A 19988-nucleotide genomic window follows, 5' to 3' on the forward strand; every position below is an offset into this window, starting at 1 on the left:
TCTGTGGGCCTTGGGAAAGATTTTGATTCTCATTTTTAGAAAAATGGAAAGCCATAGGAGGTTGTTAAGCAGAGGCGCCATGTAATGATTTAAAAGAATATTGTAGGGATGTGTGAAGACTAGGATGGAAGCAGAAAATCTAAATATTTAACAAAAGTAATACTTAAATTCAATACATAAGTCAAAATTATACACACACATATTACAGTCTTCTTATTTCCTAAAACTATACTACATAGTTCCTAAATCTGCTTAGCCAGTTAATTACATTTAAGCAAAAATAGGTTCTCAAATCATAGTAAAACTCTAAAAACATTTGTAGACTTAGAAACTGTGGCTGTGATCTTTTTTGATGTGGCTGTCACTAGCTACATGATGTCCCTTTCTGAGAGATGTCTCGAAACAGGGGGCCCCATCAAACGTTTCCATTGACTTTCCCATTAGGATGGGCATTAGCTGCCTGTTGCCCAGCATTTGGTTGCATCTGGAAGGTGGCTGGGAGAACTGCCCATGCACCTAGCTAGATTTGCCGCTGGATGCCAGAGCATCCTGCCTCATCCTGCATCTCAGCCGCACCAACTAGGTCCCAACATTACCTGCCCCACAGCCTATGTCACCTCCAAAAACGTAGGGCTGCCACTGAGCAGCAGGCAGTCACTGTACTCCTCATACATGCTCTTTTTGCTTGCACAGCTGCCTTGGGGTAGGAGTGGGGGACCAGCATCTGTGCCAGAACAGTGGGGGTCTGATAGCCACCTCTGTAGTCACTGTTGGGCTAAGTCTTCTAAGAGAGACTTTTCTTTAGTAACCTGTACAAAGATGTTTTAACATCCTAACTGTACCCATGAGCACCCAGCTTGGACTATGGAAGAAGTGGTAGAGACAGAGACAATAGGTCATACTTTGGATATATTTTGAAGGCAGACCTAACAGATTTTGCTAATGGGTAGCATGTGAGGTATGAAAGAGAGGTATCATGTATGACTCCCTGGTTTGGGCCTGAGTGATAGGAAGAAAGACGGATGAGAAGGAGCAGGTTTTGTTATCGGAAATGAAGCATTTTGTTTTAGACACGATAAGTTTTAAATGCATATTAGGAATCCAACTAGAGCCTCAAGTATCTGTGTGATATATGAGTCTGGAATTCCAAGGAGTGGTTTGAGTTCTTCAGAGATGATGAATTTAGTAACGTGATAAACAATTTCCATTCATCTGGTTAGAATCACGAGTCTTTTGTATAAGATAGGATTTGAATATATGCATGATTACCCTCCTACTTTAATTTCCATAAATGAAGTTAGAGAAATAGGAAATCAAAATCTATGTAACATGATACACAAGAGCTCAGCTTTCTGATATTTAGCCATGTGCAATGTAAGAACAAACCCATACTTTATTAGCCTAGTACTTCTTTCTGTGCCCTTCTCTCTCCCTTGAAGACAAAGGAGCTAAGGATGATTAAATCCAGCTTTGTTAGAAAATCACACCTTAGCAACTGAGATAATGCTAAATCTATATATACGCCAGGCCTGACTTCAGATATTACTGGGAAGGAAATGTAGTTTTAAAATGGGAGATGGGAAATTCAGAGAAAACAAGGGTTACAGGATTTCCATGACACATCAGGCTCAGATAGAAAAGCCAAGAGAATATTTTAAAACTTGGACTGAAATGAAATGAAAATGAAACAATGTAGTTTTCTTGGAACAACAAATCTCAGAGAGGGACCCCAGAGAGAGATCTCAGAGGTGTTACCACTGTATGATATCTCTTTCACATGCCTCTAAAAACGTTTTGTTGTTGACATTTAACAAGGGATAATTTTGTGAAAGAGGAATCACAAAACCACAGTGAATACAAAGAAAATATTTTAATAAAATATTTAATTCAGTGTTTTCCCTATGGGGACTTTTAAGAAGAAGTGAGACATTGAAGGAAATAACTGTCATTGTTAGGAATCCAGTCCTAAAATGAGACAGGAATATTCTTAGCTTTTCTCCGAAGCTCTTTGCCCAGTTCTGCCAACAGGCTGCCATGAGGAGGACCAGGAAGTCTTTGGTAGTCATTGTGAAGGATCAAGTGAAAGACCAGAATCACTTAGAAGCGTATGTCGTTAAGCATATTTTGCCTCAGACTTTTTACCAGGTGCAGTATTGTGAAAAAGGAAAAGGCAACATACTGGCCGAAATAAAAAAGATGTGAAAAACACAATTTTGGTTCTCTCCCCACCCCAATACAATTTGTATTTTCAGAGTGAACGATAGAAACAGAAAGATCTGTGGTTTCATCCACTAAGGATTGCAAACCGTACCATTCCTTGGCCAACTTTTGTATTCAAGGTCTATTACTCGTAACGTAACTCTTGTGTTTCAAATTGAGATAAATGAGAGCATACTATTTCCTACCGGAACTTAAGTGTATCACTGCAAATATTTGCATGTGTGAAACAATCATGAGCCGTGAATCCTCCACTTTGTGTGTTACTGTTTTATTGATACAGAAAGTGCTGTTGTTTGGATATGAATATCATTTAGTGCATTAAGATGTAGAAGGGACAAATGATTATGTTCCAGCTCTGGTACAGTCCAATAGCGTCTTGCATAAAGCATCAACACGTGATAGAAGACTTTCTTGGGCTGTCTTGCTGTCATGATTCCGATGTATTTTGATTTCCTTCTGGAGTCATAAATTGCACCTTTGGCACAATGAGGGATGAGTTGTTCCTTCGAATAGAGTTGTTCCTCCGCATGGAATTATTTCTTCTCATGGAATTGCGCTTCCTCAAGGAATTTTGATGGGACAGTTCACTCTTCTGGAGGGTCTGAATAAGGATGGAAGGCTTCTCATCCAGCTCTCGTGCACTGCACCTCGGAGCAGCTACTTTAACAGTGTTTCCAAATTTGGAGTAATCCACAGAATACACTCCTTCCTCCTCAGTTACAATAGACACAAAGCGATGGCCCCATTGGATCTCCTCAGCGATGTAGGACGTTCTTGCTTGTGTGGTAATGCCAGTAGTTTCAACAACACCTTCCAGAATCACTATTACCTCCAGGTCCTGATTGCAAAGGTCAGTTGCTGAGATATCATACAAGGGGCTGCGCTTGTCAATCACATGGCAGATGATTAAAGGGGCCACCAGAAAAATGTTGTTACTCTCAATTGGGTTATCCACAGGAATGTCCATTTGGTGAATAGGCACCACCTCCCCTTCAGGTGTAGTTGTTTTCTTGACCACCTGGATGCGCACTGAGGCACTGATGATCATGCTTTTCCTTAGGTCACCTACTCGGAACATGAAGCACAGCTTGCCATTTCGGACGGCAATCACAGCATGGCGGCTGAAAATCAAAGTTTCTGCCCTTCTGTGAGCCTGAGCTGTTTTCATGAAAATGCAGCCCAACATGACTGCATTGATGATCAAACCCACGATGTTCTGGAGAATTAAAACTGTGATGGCCAGAGGGCATTCCTCTGTCATCATTCTCCCTCCAAATCCAATTGTCACTTGAACCTCAATGGAGAAGAGAAAAGCAGAGGCAAAAGACCTGGAAGAAATAATATCACAAAACAATGCCATCAGATCAAATTTTGAATAATGAAGTAACATGATAAGCTAATTTTTTTTCCAATGCCAAAATCATTATTTTTCTTGGATAAAATATCCAAGCTGAATTTGTAATTTTCTCCCTCCAAAGGCGATTACCTGCCTTGGGAAAGAGTAACTAACTTAACTTGTCACCTGCCTAATTCTCTCTCTTCTACATCCATCTACCTCCAAACTTCTGGGATACGATACTATTAATGTTTTCTAGATCATGAAATGCTGAGCCTGCTTGTGTGAAATCTTTAAAATAATAAATATACATATTTATGCTTATAGGCATTTTTATTTTGTGAAGTAATTTACTTTCACAAAGGCATTATTTATTGAATGCCTCTGTTTAAAAGTGATTTGAGTAATATGGAAGGTACTGAGTAATGAATAAACTCATTATTATTCACAAACTTTAACTCATATTCATTAGCTAACACTTAATGTGTACCTTAGATAGAGAAAGCACAATACTAAAAAGTGATACAGAACACATCATTCAGAAATACTAGTATTTTTAATAAAAAAAATGTTTTTCCACTTGGAAAGAAAAATGTTATTTATTGTCTCATTTTTATCTGTAAGTGATCTAGAGAATGCTGACGCTATTCAAGGAAGATTTTGAGTCAGAGATACGTAAATGACTGTGTCGAGATCATGTAATCAATCAGAACTTGAATCATCTCAATTCTGGCCTCGTGCTCTGAAAGGGGCAACAGTAAAGGCTCAATAAGTGTCAGGATTTTCTTGGGAAGCTTTTCCAAATTGAGCATTTCTTCCATATCTCAGTGAGTAAATACTGATGTGGTAAGTTCAAGGTGGGCCTGGGTAAGATATTTGAAAAGCTCTCAAGTGACTCTGAGAATTTATCCCCCTGGTTGAGAAGCACAACTGGTTATTCTTATCATTAATTTATTCACTTACTACACATCTAATATTGCTGTGGCTTCTTAATGGAAATGACATTAGTCTTGTGTTTGCCACCAGCCCCACTTTAGAACTTCTTTAATTTTATGGAAGATAAGCTATCGATCAAAGTACTATCTATTACTGCCACACACAATGAGTGAGCAAAATGTTTAAACATGTGAATACTGAGTACACACACTGCACTTTGGTGAGACATGAGGAGGAGTGAGCAAGCATACACAGATGATTCTTTTGATTAGTTTTTAAGTGGAATGTGAAAATTGCCTTTTTCACCCCTTTTGTTGCTAAGAAGATTCATGGAAAACCACAACAATTGCTTTTTGCACTAACTACACAAAATACATCATTTGATCCAAAAACATTGCAAAGAATAATAATGGATCCCAGAAGAGTGGCATGGACACAACACTGATTTCTAACAATGTATATACACTTCAGGGAGCAGTCTAATGATGATTATCCCCAACTATTTGGTTTTAATTGCTTGAGAGACTATACATGGGCCACACTATGTATATTGTTTATTTTATGAGATAAACATTATATGGTACAAGGCCCAACATTTTAGGGACACCTGTCATACTGAAAAACCTCAAGAGATGAAAGTGTTTAGCTGCTAATTTGTTCTACTACAGAGGAAGTTAGCCTGAATAATAGAGAAAATATGTTGGTTTATTTTCTGACTCATGTAAGAGAGTCACCCACATGAAAGGGAAAATGATCCATCCTAAAATGAGAATGGCAAAATGTTATTTGTACATACGAGTGAGTATGCATCACAATAAGTTGTTTCCAATTTTGATGATATGGTGGGACATTGAACTTAGGAAAGGGAAGGAAAACAAAGAATTAGAAATATTATTAGTCATCCTTTAAACCCCCTTTGGGAAAGAAAAGAGATTTTTTTCTTTCTATATTTTTGGTGAAAAAAAATGTGTTATGTATGGTTTGTTATGATTAAACTGAATGTTGATATTAAAGTATAAATAGTACCATAACATTAAAATAAAACCAGTAAGATTTTAACCTTTAAAGATGTCAAATAATTTTTTTAGATAAAATGTGCAATTTAAAATGTTAAAATTGGAGCTTGGTTTTCAGATAAAGGTTGAACAGCAGTGGGAACTCTGATGGGAGTAGGATTCATAAGTGAAAAATCATTCAAAGGACTGCTGCAGAGAAAAGGACCCAGGACAGGTCACTGGGTCCCTCAGCAGCAGAGAAGCAAAAAGCCCAAAATGTAGAAGAGGAACTAAAACACACAAACTCCTTTAAAAGAATATACTGGAAGATGGCAGAGTAGGTAAACATTGTGTTTTCTTCTTCCCATGACCACATCAAAATTATAACTAAATTACAGAACAACCATCATTGAGAATCTAGCTGAAGTCTAGCTGAATCTAGCTGAAGTCTAGCTGAACCAAAGTCGTACAACTAAGTACATACAGAAGAAGCCACTTCCAGACTGGTAAGAGGCGTGGAGTGACTGGTAAGAGGGGCAGAGGTGCGGAATGGGTTGGTCCCACACCCGTGTGTGGTGGTTAAAAATCAGGAAAAATATCATGGCTGTGGAGGTCCCCGCCTGAAGAGTGAGGTGTCCCAGCCCCACACACCAGGTTCCCCAGACCAGAGTTCCAGTGCTGGGGAGAGAAGCGCCATAATTTCTGGCAATGAAAACCACAGTGTAAATTGTGGCTGAATAAGAGGGGGTGTGGCTGGAGTCCCAGGAGCTCCTCTTAAAGGACCCATGCACAGACTTACTTGCTGATGAACTCACTCACTCTGAGCTCCAACACTGGGACAGCAAGTCAAAAGGTACCAGGGACATATGGGGAGGAACTGAGTTGTCTAGCTTCAGGACGAGGGCTGGAGGAGCAGTTTTCACTCGGAAAAGAAGCGATGGCAGAGGCCATAGTTCCTTTGTTGAGCCCTCCCCCCACCCAGCCTGCACATGCAGGCAGCCACCTTATCTGACTAGCCATCAACCTAGCTGACACCATTGGCCCAACCTTGGTGATTACCCAAGACACCACCCCCACCCAAGCAGCTTCCAGTGGCTTTTCCATACAAAAAGACTATCTTGGCTTATGCTGTGGGCTTTCCTAAGATCTCTCAAAGATTCACAAAACCCAAGCAAGCAGCGCCTGGCTTCAGTATGGCGTGTACCTCTTGCCAAGCAGCCCCAAGCCTAGCACTAGAGACAGCTGGCCTCAGTTTGTAGCTTAGCCTCTCCCAGGCACCTCCAAGGCCAGCACAAGTGGTAATCATCTGCAGATTACTCTGTAGCTCATACCAAGTGGCCCTGGGAAGAGCACACGAAGCAACTGATCCTGGCCTGCAACAGAGCCCCTCCCAAGAGGCCTCAGAACTAACACACCTGGTAGCCAGCTTAATACCACACCAGAGTACCACCTGACCACCTCCACAAATAACACACCCAAAGGGCAGATACGGCAGGAACCAGAGCCCCACTAAAGCAAATCCTGTACAGCAACTCCTCCACAGTAGTCAGAGCCAGTCCTCACAACAAATCAGCCTGAGGGTCAAACCCTTCCACTGATATGCCAACAATAATCAAGGCTCAACTACAACAGGGGGCACACACAACTCACACAAGGGACCCACCTAGAGCACCTGGCTCAGGTGAACAGGGAGACTGTGCCACTGGGACATTTACCACCAAAGGCCACCAAGAGACATAGCAGCTCTACCTACTACATAGAAACAAACACAGGGAGGTCACCAAGATAAGGAGACAAAGAAACATGCCCCAAATGAAAGAACAGAACAAAGATTCAGGAAAAGAACTAAACAAAACGGAGACAAGTAATCTACCAGATGCAGAGTTCCAAACACTGGTTGTAAGGATGCTCAATGATCTCAGGGAGAACTGCAACACAGAGATAGGAAAAATAAAAATGGAGATAGAAAAATAGAAAAGAACCAGTCAGGAATAAAGATTACAGTAATGGAAATTAAGAATACATTAAGGATGGCCAGATGGCTCAGTTGGTTAGAGCACGAGCTCTAAACAACAGGGTGGCTGGTTCGATTCCCACAGGAGCCAGTGAGCTGCACCCTTCACAATGAGATTGAAGACAACGAGCTGCCGCTGAGTGGCTGTAGGGGTGGCCTGATGGCTCAGTTCTTTAGAGCGCGAGTTCTCAACAACAAGGTTGTCAGTTCAATACCTGCATGGGATGGTGGGCTGTACCCCCTGCAACTAAGATTGAAAATGGCAACTTGCCATATGACCCAGCAATCCCTCTCCTGGGTATCTACCCAAAAAATCTGAAAACATTTATACATAAAGACACGTGTGCTCCAATGTTCATTGCAGCTTTGTTTACGGTGGCCAAGACATGGAAACAACAAAAATGTCCTTCGATAAATGAATGGATAAAGAAGTTGTGGTATATATACACAATGGAATACTATTCGGCGGTAAGAAAAGATGATAATAGGAACATTTGTGACAACATGGATGGATCTTGAGAGTGTAATGCTGAGCGAAATAAGTCAGACAGAAAAAGCAAAGAACCATGTGATTTCACTGATATGTGGTATATAAACCCAAAACAACAAAAGAACAAGACAAACAAATGAGAAACAGAAACTCATAGACACAGACAATAGTTTAGTGGTTACCAGAGGGTAAGGGGGGTGGGGGGTGGGAGAAGAGGGTAAGGGGGATCAAATATATGGTGATGGAAGGGGAACTGACTCTGGGTGGTGAACACACAATGGGATTTATAGATGATGTAATACAGAATTGTACACCTGAAATCTATGTAATTTTACTAACAATTGTCACCCCAATAAATTTTAAAAATAAATTAAAAAAGAAAATGACAACTGGACTTGGAGCTGAGTTGTGCCCTCCACAACTAGACTGATGGACAATGAACTGAAGGACAATGTCTTGGAGTTGACAGGCCCTGGAGAAACACACTGTTCCCCTATATTCCCCAATAAAAATGTTTTAAAAAGTATAGTAGAGGGAATCAACAATATATTAGATGAAGCAGGATTGAATCAGCGATTTGGAAGATAAAGTACCAGGAAACACTCAATCAAAATAGCAAACAGAATAGCAAATAGAAAAAAAAGAATACCCCCACCCCAAATGAGGAGTTTAAGGGGCCTCTGGGATAACATCAAGCACACCAACATTTGCATCACAGGGGTACCAAAAGGAGGAGAGAGGGAGCAAGGAATTGAAAACCTATTTGAAGAAATGATGGAAAACTTCCTTAACCTGGTGAAGGAAATCGATATTAGGTTGGAGCAAAAGTAACTGTGGTTTAAAAGGTTAAAAAAAATAAAAGGCAAAAACCGCAATTACTTTTGCACCAACATAATATAAGAGCCCAGGAAGTGCAATCCCAAACAAGATGAACCCAAAGAGGCCTACACCAGGACACACCATGATTAAAATGCTAAAGGTTAAAGACAAAGAGAGAATCTTAAAATCAGTAAGAGAAAAACAGTTATCTACAAGGGAACCCCCATAAGGCTGTCAGCTGATTTCTCAACAGAAACTTTACAAGCCAGAAGGGATTGGCATGAAATATTCGAAGTGATGAAAGGACCTACAACCAAGATTACTCTATTTGAAGAAACCCAGAACACTAATTCAAAAAGACACATGCATACGTATGTTCATTGCAGCATTACTTACAATAGCCAAGATATGGAAGCAACCTGAGTGTCCATCAATAGATGAATGGATAAAGAAGTGGTACACATATATAATTGAACATTACTCATCCATATAAAAGAATGAAATCTTGCCATCTGCAATAACATGGATGGATGTAGAGGGTGTTATGCTAACTGAAATAAGAGAAAGAGAAATACCATATGATTTCACTTATATGTGGAATCCAAAGAACAAAATACACAAATAAAACAGAAAGACTCATAGATACAGAGAACATTTTGATGGGTGCCAGATGGGAGAGGGTTTGGGGGAAGGGGTGAAAAAGGTGAAGGGATTAAGAAGTACAAATTGGTAATTACAAAATAGTCATGGGGATGTAAATTACAGCATAGAGAATATAGTCAATTATAGTGTGATAACTGTGTGGTGTCCGTGAATACTAGATTTATCGTGGTGACCACTTTGTAAGTTATATAAATGTCTAATCACTATGTTGTACAGCTGAAACTAATATAATTGTGTATGTCAACTGTAATTGAAACATAAGAAATAATTTTAAAATATGCTGAAAAAAATAAAATGCTAAAATTGTCATGCTGATAAAATCAACTTTGTCTCATTGTATTTGTGACACCATTTCTCATACTGAGCTTAATGTTCACACCAGTAAGAATGCATCAGGGGAATGACCATGCTTCAGAAAACATCTTGTTGAAAATGAGAAAGAACACTAAAACGGCTTTTAATAACCAGCACACTCTATAGATTTGTCTTTTAAAAAGTCATTGAATGGATATCACTTTTGATGACATATCTTTAATAAACTGCTTACTGACTTCTTTTTTTCACAGGAAAAGTCAATATATTTGCCTTATAAATAAAATCTCTCCTTTATTTTCAAGGTTTATCACTTTTGTTTCTTTTATCTCTTTTATGAGCGTCTACTGCATGTTTACTAAAAATTTATCTTAATATGAAAATGATTCACCAATATCAGTATCAATAAATTTCTTAAAGACCAACAGATAATGTTATTTGACCTACAAACATATGTTAAATGAAGCATTTTAATTGTTTCTTTTATATCTGATTGCACTGGCGATCTATAGCTTTCACCTTTTTTTTTTTTTTTTTTTTTGAGATAAAAGTTTGTGACAAGTTTAAGAAAGAAAATATCTACTCAATGGTAAAGGCAATGGATCAATTCAATATAGTTTTCTTTCCTGGAAATCCAAGCTGAAATCTGTGGCATATGATACCCGCTTTTGATATACTGGCGTTGCAGATACTTAGAGACAGATTCATAGTCTGGGTTTCTGTTTCCTGCAGTGATATGCTGGTTTTTTATGATATGCTGGTTTCATAAGATTTCAGGGTCAGTAAGGTCGCATTTGTTACAGATTCCTGGGAGAATGGTGCTAGTTCAAGTTGTTTTGCTTGATGGATGCATTATGTGAATTTGGAATGTCACTTAGAAACTGTCCTGGAAAAGTTTCTAATATTATTACTATTATTTAGCTTCAGAGTGAACATTTTTGCAATTGATCTAAATGATGTCTTTCCATTTTCCAACAACAACAAAAAAAGAAAGAAATCACCCCAACCAAATGTTCTTTGGTCATGTGAAAATATAAGAGAAGAATCACTGAGATCAAATTCAATTTACTTATCTTTGAAATACTTATAAAAGAAGGAAAATTTAGGCAATCTAAAAACTGTCTCTAAAAAGCTTTATAACCTATTAATACTTTTGAAGAAAACCACAACATTAAGCTACTTCTGCATAATGTCTTCCATTAACAATTTGGACCAATTTCCATTAAAAATTAATTTTTTTTCTAGTTCTGAATTTTAGCATAACTTTCAGTCACAGAATCCAATGCAAGTAATCAGCTATTTATGATAATCTTGATAAACAGGGGCTTGTATTTATTTTTCTCCATTTTTAGTGGATTTTTAATCTAGGACAGCTCTCTACCCATTATTACAGTGTTTTCCCATTATTTCTGAAAAATGTCATGGGTAAGAGAAGTCATGAAAAAATATTACTAGCATTTGCACAGTATTTTTTGCTGATCAGAGATATTTACTTGTGAAAACTGGAATTATGGAGAGCAGCTTTTTCACACTGAAAAACTACATGTGTGGTTTTGGGGGGTTTTTTGCCCTTTTTTTTTTCCCCTCAGTATGTCACTCTCTGGAACTCTTTGAGCCACAGCTATTTTTTGTCTTCCTTTTTTTTTCTTTTCTTTTCTTTTTCTTTTTTTTTAATAACTGATATACTGTTTCCAAGGCTAGCCCCAGGGATTGAAAGTTCACATTTTCATAGACACCTCATCCATAAAGCTGCATCAAAAAAGATTTTTTTTAATGTGTTAGATTAGTTCTTCTGCATTTTTGTTTCTGAAGGCACTAAAGCAAACACTTTATTTTACTTTCAACAAGAAAAGAACAATTTGGTTTTTTTTCCAAATTGTTTTCAACCCCTGCTTCATCCCACTGCATTCTTACCTGACATTAGTCACACACACAGTAGACTCCACGCCACTTTTCTCCATGTAAGCATAGATGTCCCCATGGGCAAAAGCCACCAGCCACCACATGATGGCGAAGAGCAGCCAGCTACAGAGGAACGACATGGTAAAGATGACCAGCGTGTGGCGCCATTTCAGGTCCACCAAGGTAGTAAAGATGTCCTGAAGGAATCGGCCTTGCTCACGGATGTTCTTGTGCGCCAGGTTGCAGGCCCCGCTCTTGGCTATGAAGCGGGCTTTAGGGAGGCGGTCTCGGATGCGCGGTTTGCGCAGGTTCTCTGCCGCGATGCGCGCCAGCACATACTCCTCTGGGATGATGCTCTTTCTGGCCAACATCGTCCTGTCACCATAGCCAGACTATCCACCTGTCTCTCACCTGCCTCTCCTTCTCCGGAGACCCGTCCTCCTGCGCGAGGGAAACGAAGATTAAAAATTCCACCCCACCCTCCCCTGTCCCCACCCCAGGCCCACATTTCCTCACTTCTTCAGTCCTTGCATTCAGGGGTTATGTCTATACATTCGAGGTAACATGCAAAGCTAAAGGTAGGATTTTATTAATCTAAATAGGAACTTAATTTGTGCTTGAGTTCTGAGATCCCGGAGAAAATTGTGGGTCTGAATTAGAATGGTTTCAGTTGAACTTATCATTTTGAACACATGGTTATAGCCTTAGTTAAGCAAAACCAGGAGGCTTCTTGTAAACAGCAGCCTCAATGACAGTTCTCCGAGATTAACTGCGTCTGTAGATTAGTGCAAGGATACAAATCGCGGCGTGTATCATGAAAAGTAAGGCCATCTGGGTATCGCGATCTACGTACTAAAGTATTTATGATAACAGCAATATAAAAAGGGGGAAAGTTTTTCCTTCGTTATTTTTAGAAGTAGGCAAAGAAAAGGCCGTGGCCTCTTGCACAATATAAACAACATTTAGTGTAATTTGGCAAAATTAGCGATGTGCTATGTAACGTGAAAAATATGAATAAATATTCTAAATTTTAAAGAAGTATGAGTTGCATTTAAAAATGTTTCCCATTGGAACTCATATTATAAATTGCAAACTTCTTTGCTACGAAGGGATCAAACATACAAGCTGCACGGAAAACCCTGAAAGTAGCCAGCGGGCTGTAGATAGAGTTAAAAGAGTGTGCCCCGACAAGTCGGTCCACCCTGCAAACCTCCGTTGTGTTTTGCATTTTAAATCATTTGCGAGGACGCGGACAGCCCTCCCTCTGCGCACGCCAAGGAGCGTTGAAACTTACAGACTCGGCGCAGCGGGTGCGGCCCCTGCACCTCCTGGCACACGCCGGCGGACCGCAGGCAGGTCTCCGGCTCTCCCATCCCTGCCCGCGGGAGCCGGGATCGCGAATGTCGGAGGGACAGATCCGGGGGCCGCTTGTCCTAGGGGGAAGAGTTAAAATAATAAAAGGTGCAATTGAATCTGAACGCGGAGAGGGCTGGAAGAAAGGGGACGGGGTAGATTTTCCCCTCCCCCTGCTCAGCTCTACTCCCTAGGCCTTTGCAGTGGGCGGAGGAGGGGCTGGGGGAGAGGAGCTTAGAGACGATGCTCCACAAATCAGCCTCCCAGTTCGGGCTTTGACGCGTGCCAGACCTCTGAGGCCGCCGAAATTGCCACGGTGGGGGCGGGACAAGAGGTGGGTGGTGGGGGGCGCGTCCCGGGGTGGTAAGGAACTGGCCAGAGGGAGGGGCGACGGGGGGAGGGCGGGACCTGTAAAACCAGCTCTTTTCCAGTAGCTGTGACCCCACTGCCTCCAGAATGACACGCTCCTCTTTAAAAGGCTCCCTGCTCAGGGGAGAGAACTTTATGAGACTAAATTCACTGACGTAAATAGTTTTTTTGTAACCTGGGTGAATAACTGGGCTACTTAAGATTGAATAAAACCAGATATATAGAGATAAGAAAAAATAGTCTTTTAAGGCTTTCAAGCTGGGTGCACACACATTTATTTACATTAAATTTCATCCAGTAAGGATGACACAGGTGGACGATGTTCTGAAACCTATCATAACAAACTATTTCTTCACCAGCCAAAACTAATTCTCAAGGAATTAAACAGAGAGAGAGAGAGAGAGAGGAGAGAGAGAGAGAGAGAGAGAGAGAGAGAGAGAGAGAGAGAGAGAGAGAGAGAGAGAGAGAGAGAGAAACTACTTGAAGTCTCTTCCAATGAGAAATTTTATCCCAAACAGGGACAGCTGTCCACATTTTAGAACTCAAATGCTCAGGCTTCAGTACCGGTTGCTTTCTGAACTGTTGCAGCTTCTCTTTATTATCTAGATGATTTGAATGATAAAATAGAGCAATTGCACGCAAGAAAGGTTATACAGTAAATATTTTTCTATATCTTTTTGAAAAGGAGCCAGCAAAGACAAATGGTTTTCTCTCACAGGTCAAGCCTCCTGGTTTGGCACTTGTCTTAATGGAAACTTTAATTCTTGGAAATTTCATGTATTTTCCAAGACTCAGGGTAGAAAGTATATGAAGCATAAACAATGTGTTCATTTAATAATCAAAAGACCTAAAATTAGTCTTTAATGAAAACAAATGAAGAATATTTTTTCCCCTTTGTAGATAGATCTGCTTAACCCCTTCAAGTCAGGGATCCTAGCCTGATAGTGGTAGCTCACCTCTCTACTATCAATAATTTTTACAGTAAATTATGTGGCAGTTTTACTACAACTGTGTGGGGATCAATTTGTATAGTTAATCCCCTCATTGTTCTATTTTATGACTGAATTTGGTACAATATATATTTTGTCTCAGGTAACATTTATTAAACACCTATTTTGTGAAGGTTATATATGTCATAATTTCTGTTCTTGAGAGGCAGACAATCGTAGTAAGAGAGACAAGACTTTGACAATAAACTCTAATACAAGCATGGATGTGATTAAAATGAAAAAGGACATACAACTAAAGTGCCCTGGGAATATAAATGAGATATACTGAGACTAGGAGACTAAAAGCTTCATTAATTATTCTGCATCTGATCTCATCTTTGCAGGACCAGATGGATATACATATATTTGGGTTATGTAGAAAAGCAGAGAAAAGACATTTCATAGAAAGGAAACATCATGAACAAAAGTATGCCGTATTGACAAGAGTGAGCCATGTTTTAGTAACTTAAACTAACTTAAGCAGCATTGCTGAAGCAACATCAGCAAGATTGGAGACTTGAGTCTAATCCCCCCCTAGGCAGCTTGTGTCACCACCGTTCTCAACATATAATGAGTTATTCATGTACTTGTCCCTCTACCTCCTCCACACACACACACAACCCATGAAACTGAAGGCTGCTGAAGGGCAGGGCTGTAATTTGCTTATCTTTGTATCCCAATCCTCTGTACAGCTCAAATTACAGAGGTGCTCAAAACAAATCCTTGTGAATCAGTGAATGGAAAACATTAGGTTGAACAGTATGTTGGGACCTTGAAAACAAAAAGAAGACAACCTTAAATGCCAAAAAAGTAGTTTGGGCAGTCTTCAGTAGGTAGTTGTGTAGGCACAGAGTCCTAAAGAGCAGCTTCCAGGCTCTTGGCTCCATGTGGAAAGGTGCTGGTCGGTTATTAGATGGCCACCATCTGTAATCAGATGGCCATCAGCTGTGACTAGTTGGCCATCAGCTGTAACCGGTTAGCCATTAGCCACTAATATAACTGCTGTGGCAGAGAAGCCAACTGCGGATTGTGGATCGTGTGGCTCCTGCTTCCTATATCTGCAACCCAGCTGCCAGTTAGAATGTAGTGGTATGAACCCCCTATCCATGGCTCCGCTGGTGTTCCTTTTCGGCCTCTCCATACTCTGTACACCCACTGAGAACGGCAGGAGTGGGGCCAGAGAGCCTGCATGACAAGTGGTAAACCATAGAAAGATTTTGATTAGAGAAAACACAGGTGCCTGCTTTAGGAAGATTCATCAGGAAGCAGAGGCTATGATGGTGCTGCTAAGTAGAGCCCCGCCCTTCAGGCTCCAAAATTCTGTGATTGGTAGGCAGAAAGGGACACTGGAAACTATTGCATTAATTAGAGAAGGAATGAGGTCTGGGGCTAATAAGCAATGGCAGTGAGCAATATACAAATATATACAATAGGAATGTTATACAGAGTCAATATTGGGAGAGGGAAATGTCAGGAGATTGTGATGTTTAGTGTGGTGATAGAAACAGTAGGAAAATTAAAATGAGAAGAAATGAACTGCTGAGAAGAATTGAGATGTGCAGCAAATAAATCAGTATCTGAATCCTATGAAAATTCTGTTATTTTGCTATAATGCATATTTAGGACTCAATATTTTTTTCTAATGAGGTATAGTCTTCCAAGTATGTGATTTTTAAGTAGTTTTGACTTGTTTTAAAGTGACAAGCTATACCATACTTTTTATTAGTCAATAATTTAAGCTGATTAATTCAAAATAAGTTGCACTAATAATATACACAATAAAGGTCATATTTTAAGATATTAATAAGTAAACTTTTGACACCAGAATGCCTAGAAGCAAATAGCCATTTAGAAAAAAAAGGTATGAATGTGTACTATAAAAATATTATAGATTTTCTTTTTCTTTTTCTATCCCCTTCCCAACATTTTTTTTTAAAGTAAACCTTTATGTCTTTTCCCTTTAACTAGTTTTTGTGCAGTAGGTGGAAGATGCACGAGCACATGTTGTTTGTTGTTTTCAACACATGCACAGTGTCTGGAGTTGTTCCTGGCTCTGAGAAGTAGGTACTCAATACATGTCAAATAAAGGAAAGAAGGAGCAGTGCTCATGCATTTACTCTTTCTCTCTTTCTTGCATTTACTCTAAATCTCATCCCTCCTCCCTTCATGTTTCTGCAACCCCTTCTCATAGCCCACACAGATAATCTGAAGTTTGGAAATCTCTTTGTAGTCTACAGTCACACCTGTCTAAAAAGAGTACCTTCCTCATCACCTTTCCCTTCCCTCTTTACCCTATTGTTCTCCTCCCTTCAAACTATCCACACCTCCCCTAATCACTCCAGGTCAGCAGTACTTAAATTTGTTTGGCATTTGCTGGCTATGTGTCTCTTTACAACCTGATTTTAAGCTTAATGAAGACATATCTATAATCCCCAAAGGTCCTCTGAACAAACAATACCTGCTCAATAAATACTTATTGATTGCTCTCTAGTTCCTCTCCTTTTTGATCTCCTCTTCTCATATTATGGTCTAAATCGTGAACATTTAAATTTACCTCTGATAAATTTGTGAAGGAAATCAATTAATCTTTCAAAAACATTTATTACTTCAGGCTTATTTTATTGGTTTACTTATTTAATTACTAAATTACTATTTATGTCATCCACTAAAATGCGTGTGTTTTCTTAATTGTTCTATAATTCTCCTAACTTCTTTCAGGAGTGGAGACTTATTTGTGTACTACTTCTAGTGGAGACCAGTAATAAGTTTAGAACAGAGCTAACTTTTAAAGTCTTATGATTTTCTTGACTATTCAGGAATTCTGTTAGAATCTATTCCTGTTACATACTGGAGAAAGTTATGCAGTTGGACAGCAATAAAAGGATATCTCTTCACTTGTAAGTAAAAATCTCTTAAGTTCCTTTTAGACCCTATGATCATTTTATTTGCAGATAAAGAAGTTTCTACAATTCTCATTCTCTGAAGAAACCAAGTCTGTCAGGTGCTTCCCAACAAGTGGAGAAAGTATTAGTCTGATGCTTTTCCCAGTTGTCTGCTGCTCTGATTATCACGTACAAATCAGTGAAGTCCTTAAAAGTACTATTGAGATAAAGAATGAAATCCTTGCATATGATAACCTTGCCTTTGACTCGACTTATGAATTTTGAACTCTTGGATTTCCTGAGCCATATTAGATGTAAGAATTTGGACAGTCTTCAAAATGACAATGGAAACAATTCATGGTAGAAGCCCAGATAAACGTTGGTCTATTTGCTTGGTATGCTGCTTTATTAGTGTCCTCATATAAACCACGTATTGGAACATATTGCTTTGGAGTCAGCTTAATAAAACAGTTACATAAACTAGTAATCAAAACAGCATGTTATAAACTCACTTTTTTGGAGTTATCATGAAATGGAAATGACAATATAATTCTTCGTACTTATCTGTTCCAGTGAGTTCAGAGTACATTTCTTTTTGAAATAGACATCTATTTATGTGCAAAAAAGCCTCACTTTCCTTTAAATATTCACCCCATTTTTTGAAGGCTATCCATCAGAACCATTAATGAAAAAGACCTCCATCCAGCTTGCATGTTCAGTTCTTCAAACTTATGCGTGCTCACAGGTGTGAACCAGCAAGTCAGGAAGGGGGCATTAATAACAATCACTACCTTTTAATATACATCTAGCTGAACAACACAAAACCCTTGCTCCAATGAATTTTTGGAGAGGAAGCTGTTAGCAAACAAGTAGACAACTAATACATAATTATCAGTGGTGTCCAGATTTATAAAGAGAATACAACAGGATAAGATTGAAAATAGCGGAGGCCAAAGATTAGCAATTGTATATAGAATTCAGAAAGTGAATTCTATAAGAAGAACTCTTTTAGAAGGTGCAACTTGAAAAAAGAATCTGTGAGGTGATCGACTGAGGAAAGAGTGCTTCAGGCAGGTCAAGCACAAGTATGAAAGGTTTGAGGCAGGAAATAGCTTGGTGTGTTTGAAGAACAGCTAAAAGATCAATACATCTGATGGAGAAGAGGAAAAGCAGGAGACAAGATAGGGGAAGTGGGAAGTATATTCACTGATCTGTCCATCTCTCGATTTACCCAGTGAATGAAGATTGTGAGTCTGTATATACTACGCTATTGAAAACACTGAGCTAATCCTTGAGGCAGCTATATGTTAGGATATTTTCCTCATTTTACACATGAGTTGGTTAGAGTATAGCTAAGTGACTTATCTAAACTCAAATACCATGTAGGTGGAAAGTTATGACAAACTCAAAACATCAGATCCGAAATCCAATGCTTTTCTCACTGGAAAATATGTCAAAGGAATTGTTGTTAATCTATGATACAGCTACATGAGAAACACCTGGTAACATTATTTTATGTCCCTCCAGATTTTTATTGAGCAAGGATACAATAAAATATAAAATCTTTGGCCCCTAAATTAAAATATCTTTAATGATAAGGTATAAATACTTCTAATAAAATAAAGCACATGTATAGTGCCAGTACTAGACTAATTGGGGGGATCCCTTTGTAAATTATATAAATGTCTAACCACTACGCTTTATACCTGAAACTAATACAAAATGATAGTGAAAGTCAATTGTAATTGAAAAAAAGAAAAACTCCCCTGGTGATTCTCTTGCCCACTCAGACATAAAGACCTCATAGAATTATTATGAGGACAAGATGACACAATCCATATGAAGTGCTTAGGATAGGAACTGGTCTGTGATAAGTACTTAATACATATAAGTTCTTATTCATACATTGGGGCTGGTTTTGGCTTGGTGTCGTGCGGGGCATCCGGCAGGGTCTCTGGTCCCGCTCCCCACATAAGAACGCAGGACATGGTGAGGCCAAAAAGGAACACCCATGGAGCCATAGATGGGGGAGTCATACCACTATATTCTCGCTGGCAGCATCCGCCTCTCTGCAATCCGCTCTTGCTAGCTCAGCCACCATCTTCTTGCTAGCCCCCATTCTCTCTTTCTGCTAGCGTAGCCACAACAGTTATATTAGTGGCTAATGGCTCACTGGTTACAGCTGACGGCCAACTAGCCACAGCTGATGGCCATCCAATCACAGTTGATGGCCATTTACTACCTGAGTCAGCACCTGTCTATGTGAGGCCGAGAGCCTGGAAACTACTTCCTGAGGCTCTGCCCCCACACTTGGTGATGATCAAAAAGATCTTAGAGCTAGATGTGCAGGTGGGAAGTGAGGAGATATAGACTCACAGATGCCTTTATTATTTAACTATCTTTCATAATCTAAGATTAAGAGAGCATAAACTGATTTTATAGATATGAGTATTATTTTTGAAACCTCACCAGCCTTCAGAGTGCTAACAAATACTTGTGCTGGCATCTGCTCAACTCTTGATTTAATCAAAACACTGGGAACTGAATGAGAGCCAGCCAAGATACTGGTAATAAAATAAGGACCCAGGAAATCAACATGTCTGTATTACTGTAATAGTGTCTCCAAGAGAAAAGTGGTTCCCTTAATCAAGTAGAGAGTACCGTGGTAATTATTTTCTGCTGGTAGGGTACAAAATGCTAGTACTAAA

The 19988-nt window shown here is 39.4% G+C and overlaps 1 protein-coding gene across 1 annotated transcript; it reads right to left on the reverse strand.

Moving 5' to 3' along the window:
• Positions 1-1866: 1866 nt before the first annotated feature.
• KCNJ8 (potassium inwardly rectifying channel subfamily J member 8) lies at positions 1867-13320 on the reverse strand. Its single transcript, XM_019738117.3, has 3 exons — positions 12982-13320; positions 11700-12128; positions 1867-3548 (listed from the first exon to the last, which is right to left on the reverse strand). Exons 2-3 carry the CDS (start codon positions 12056-12058, stop codon positions 2648-2650), a joined length of 1260 nt encoding a protein of 419 aa, XP_019593676.1. The 5' UTR covers positions 12059-12128; positions 12982-13320; the 3' UTR covers positions 1867-2647.
• Between the last annotated feature and the right edge of the window lie 6668 nt (positions 13321-19988).

Source organism: Rhinolophus sinicus, chromosome 1, assembly GCF_057876585.1.
Source record: "Rhinolophus sinicus isolate RSI-liver-muscle chromosome 1, RSI-T2T, whole genome shotgun sequence".
NCBI classification, from domain to species: domain Eukaryota; kingdom Metazoa; phylum Chordata; class Mammalia; order Chiroptera; family Rhinolophidae; genus Rhinolophus; species Rhinolophus sinicus.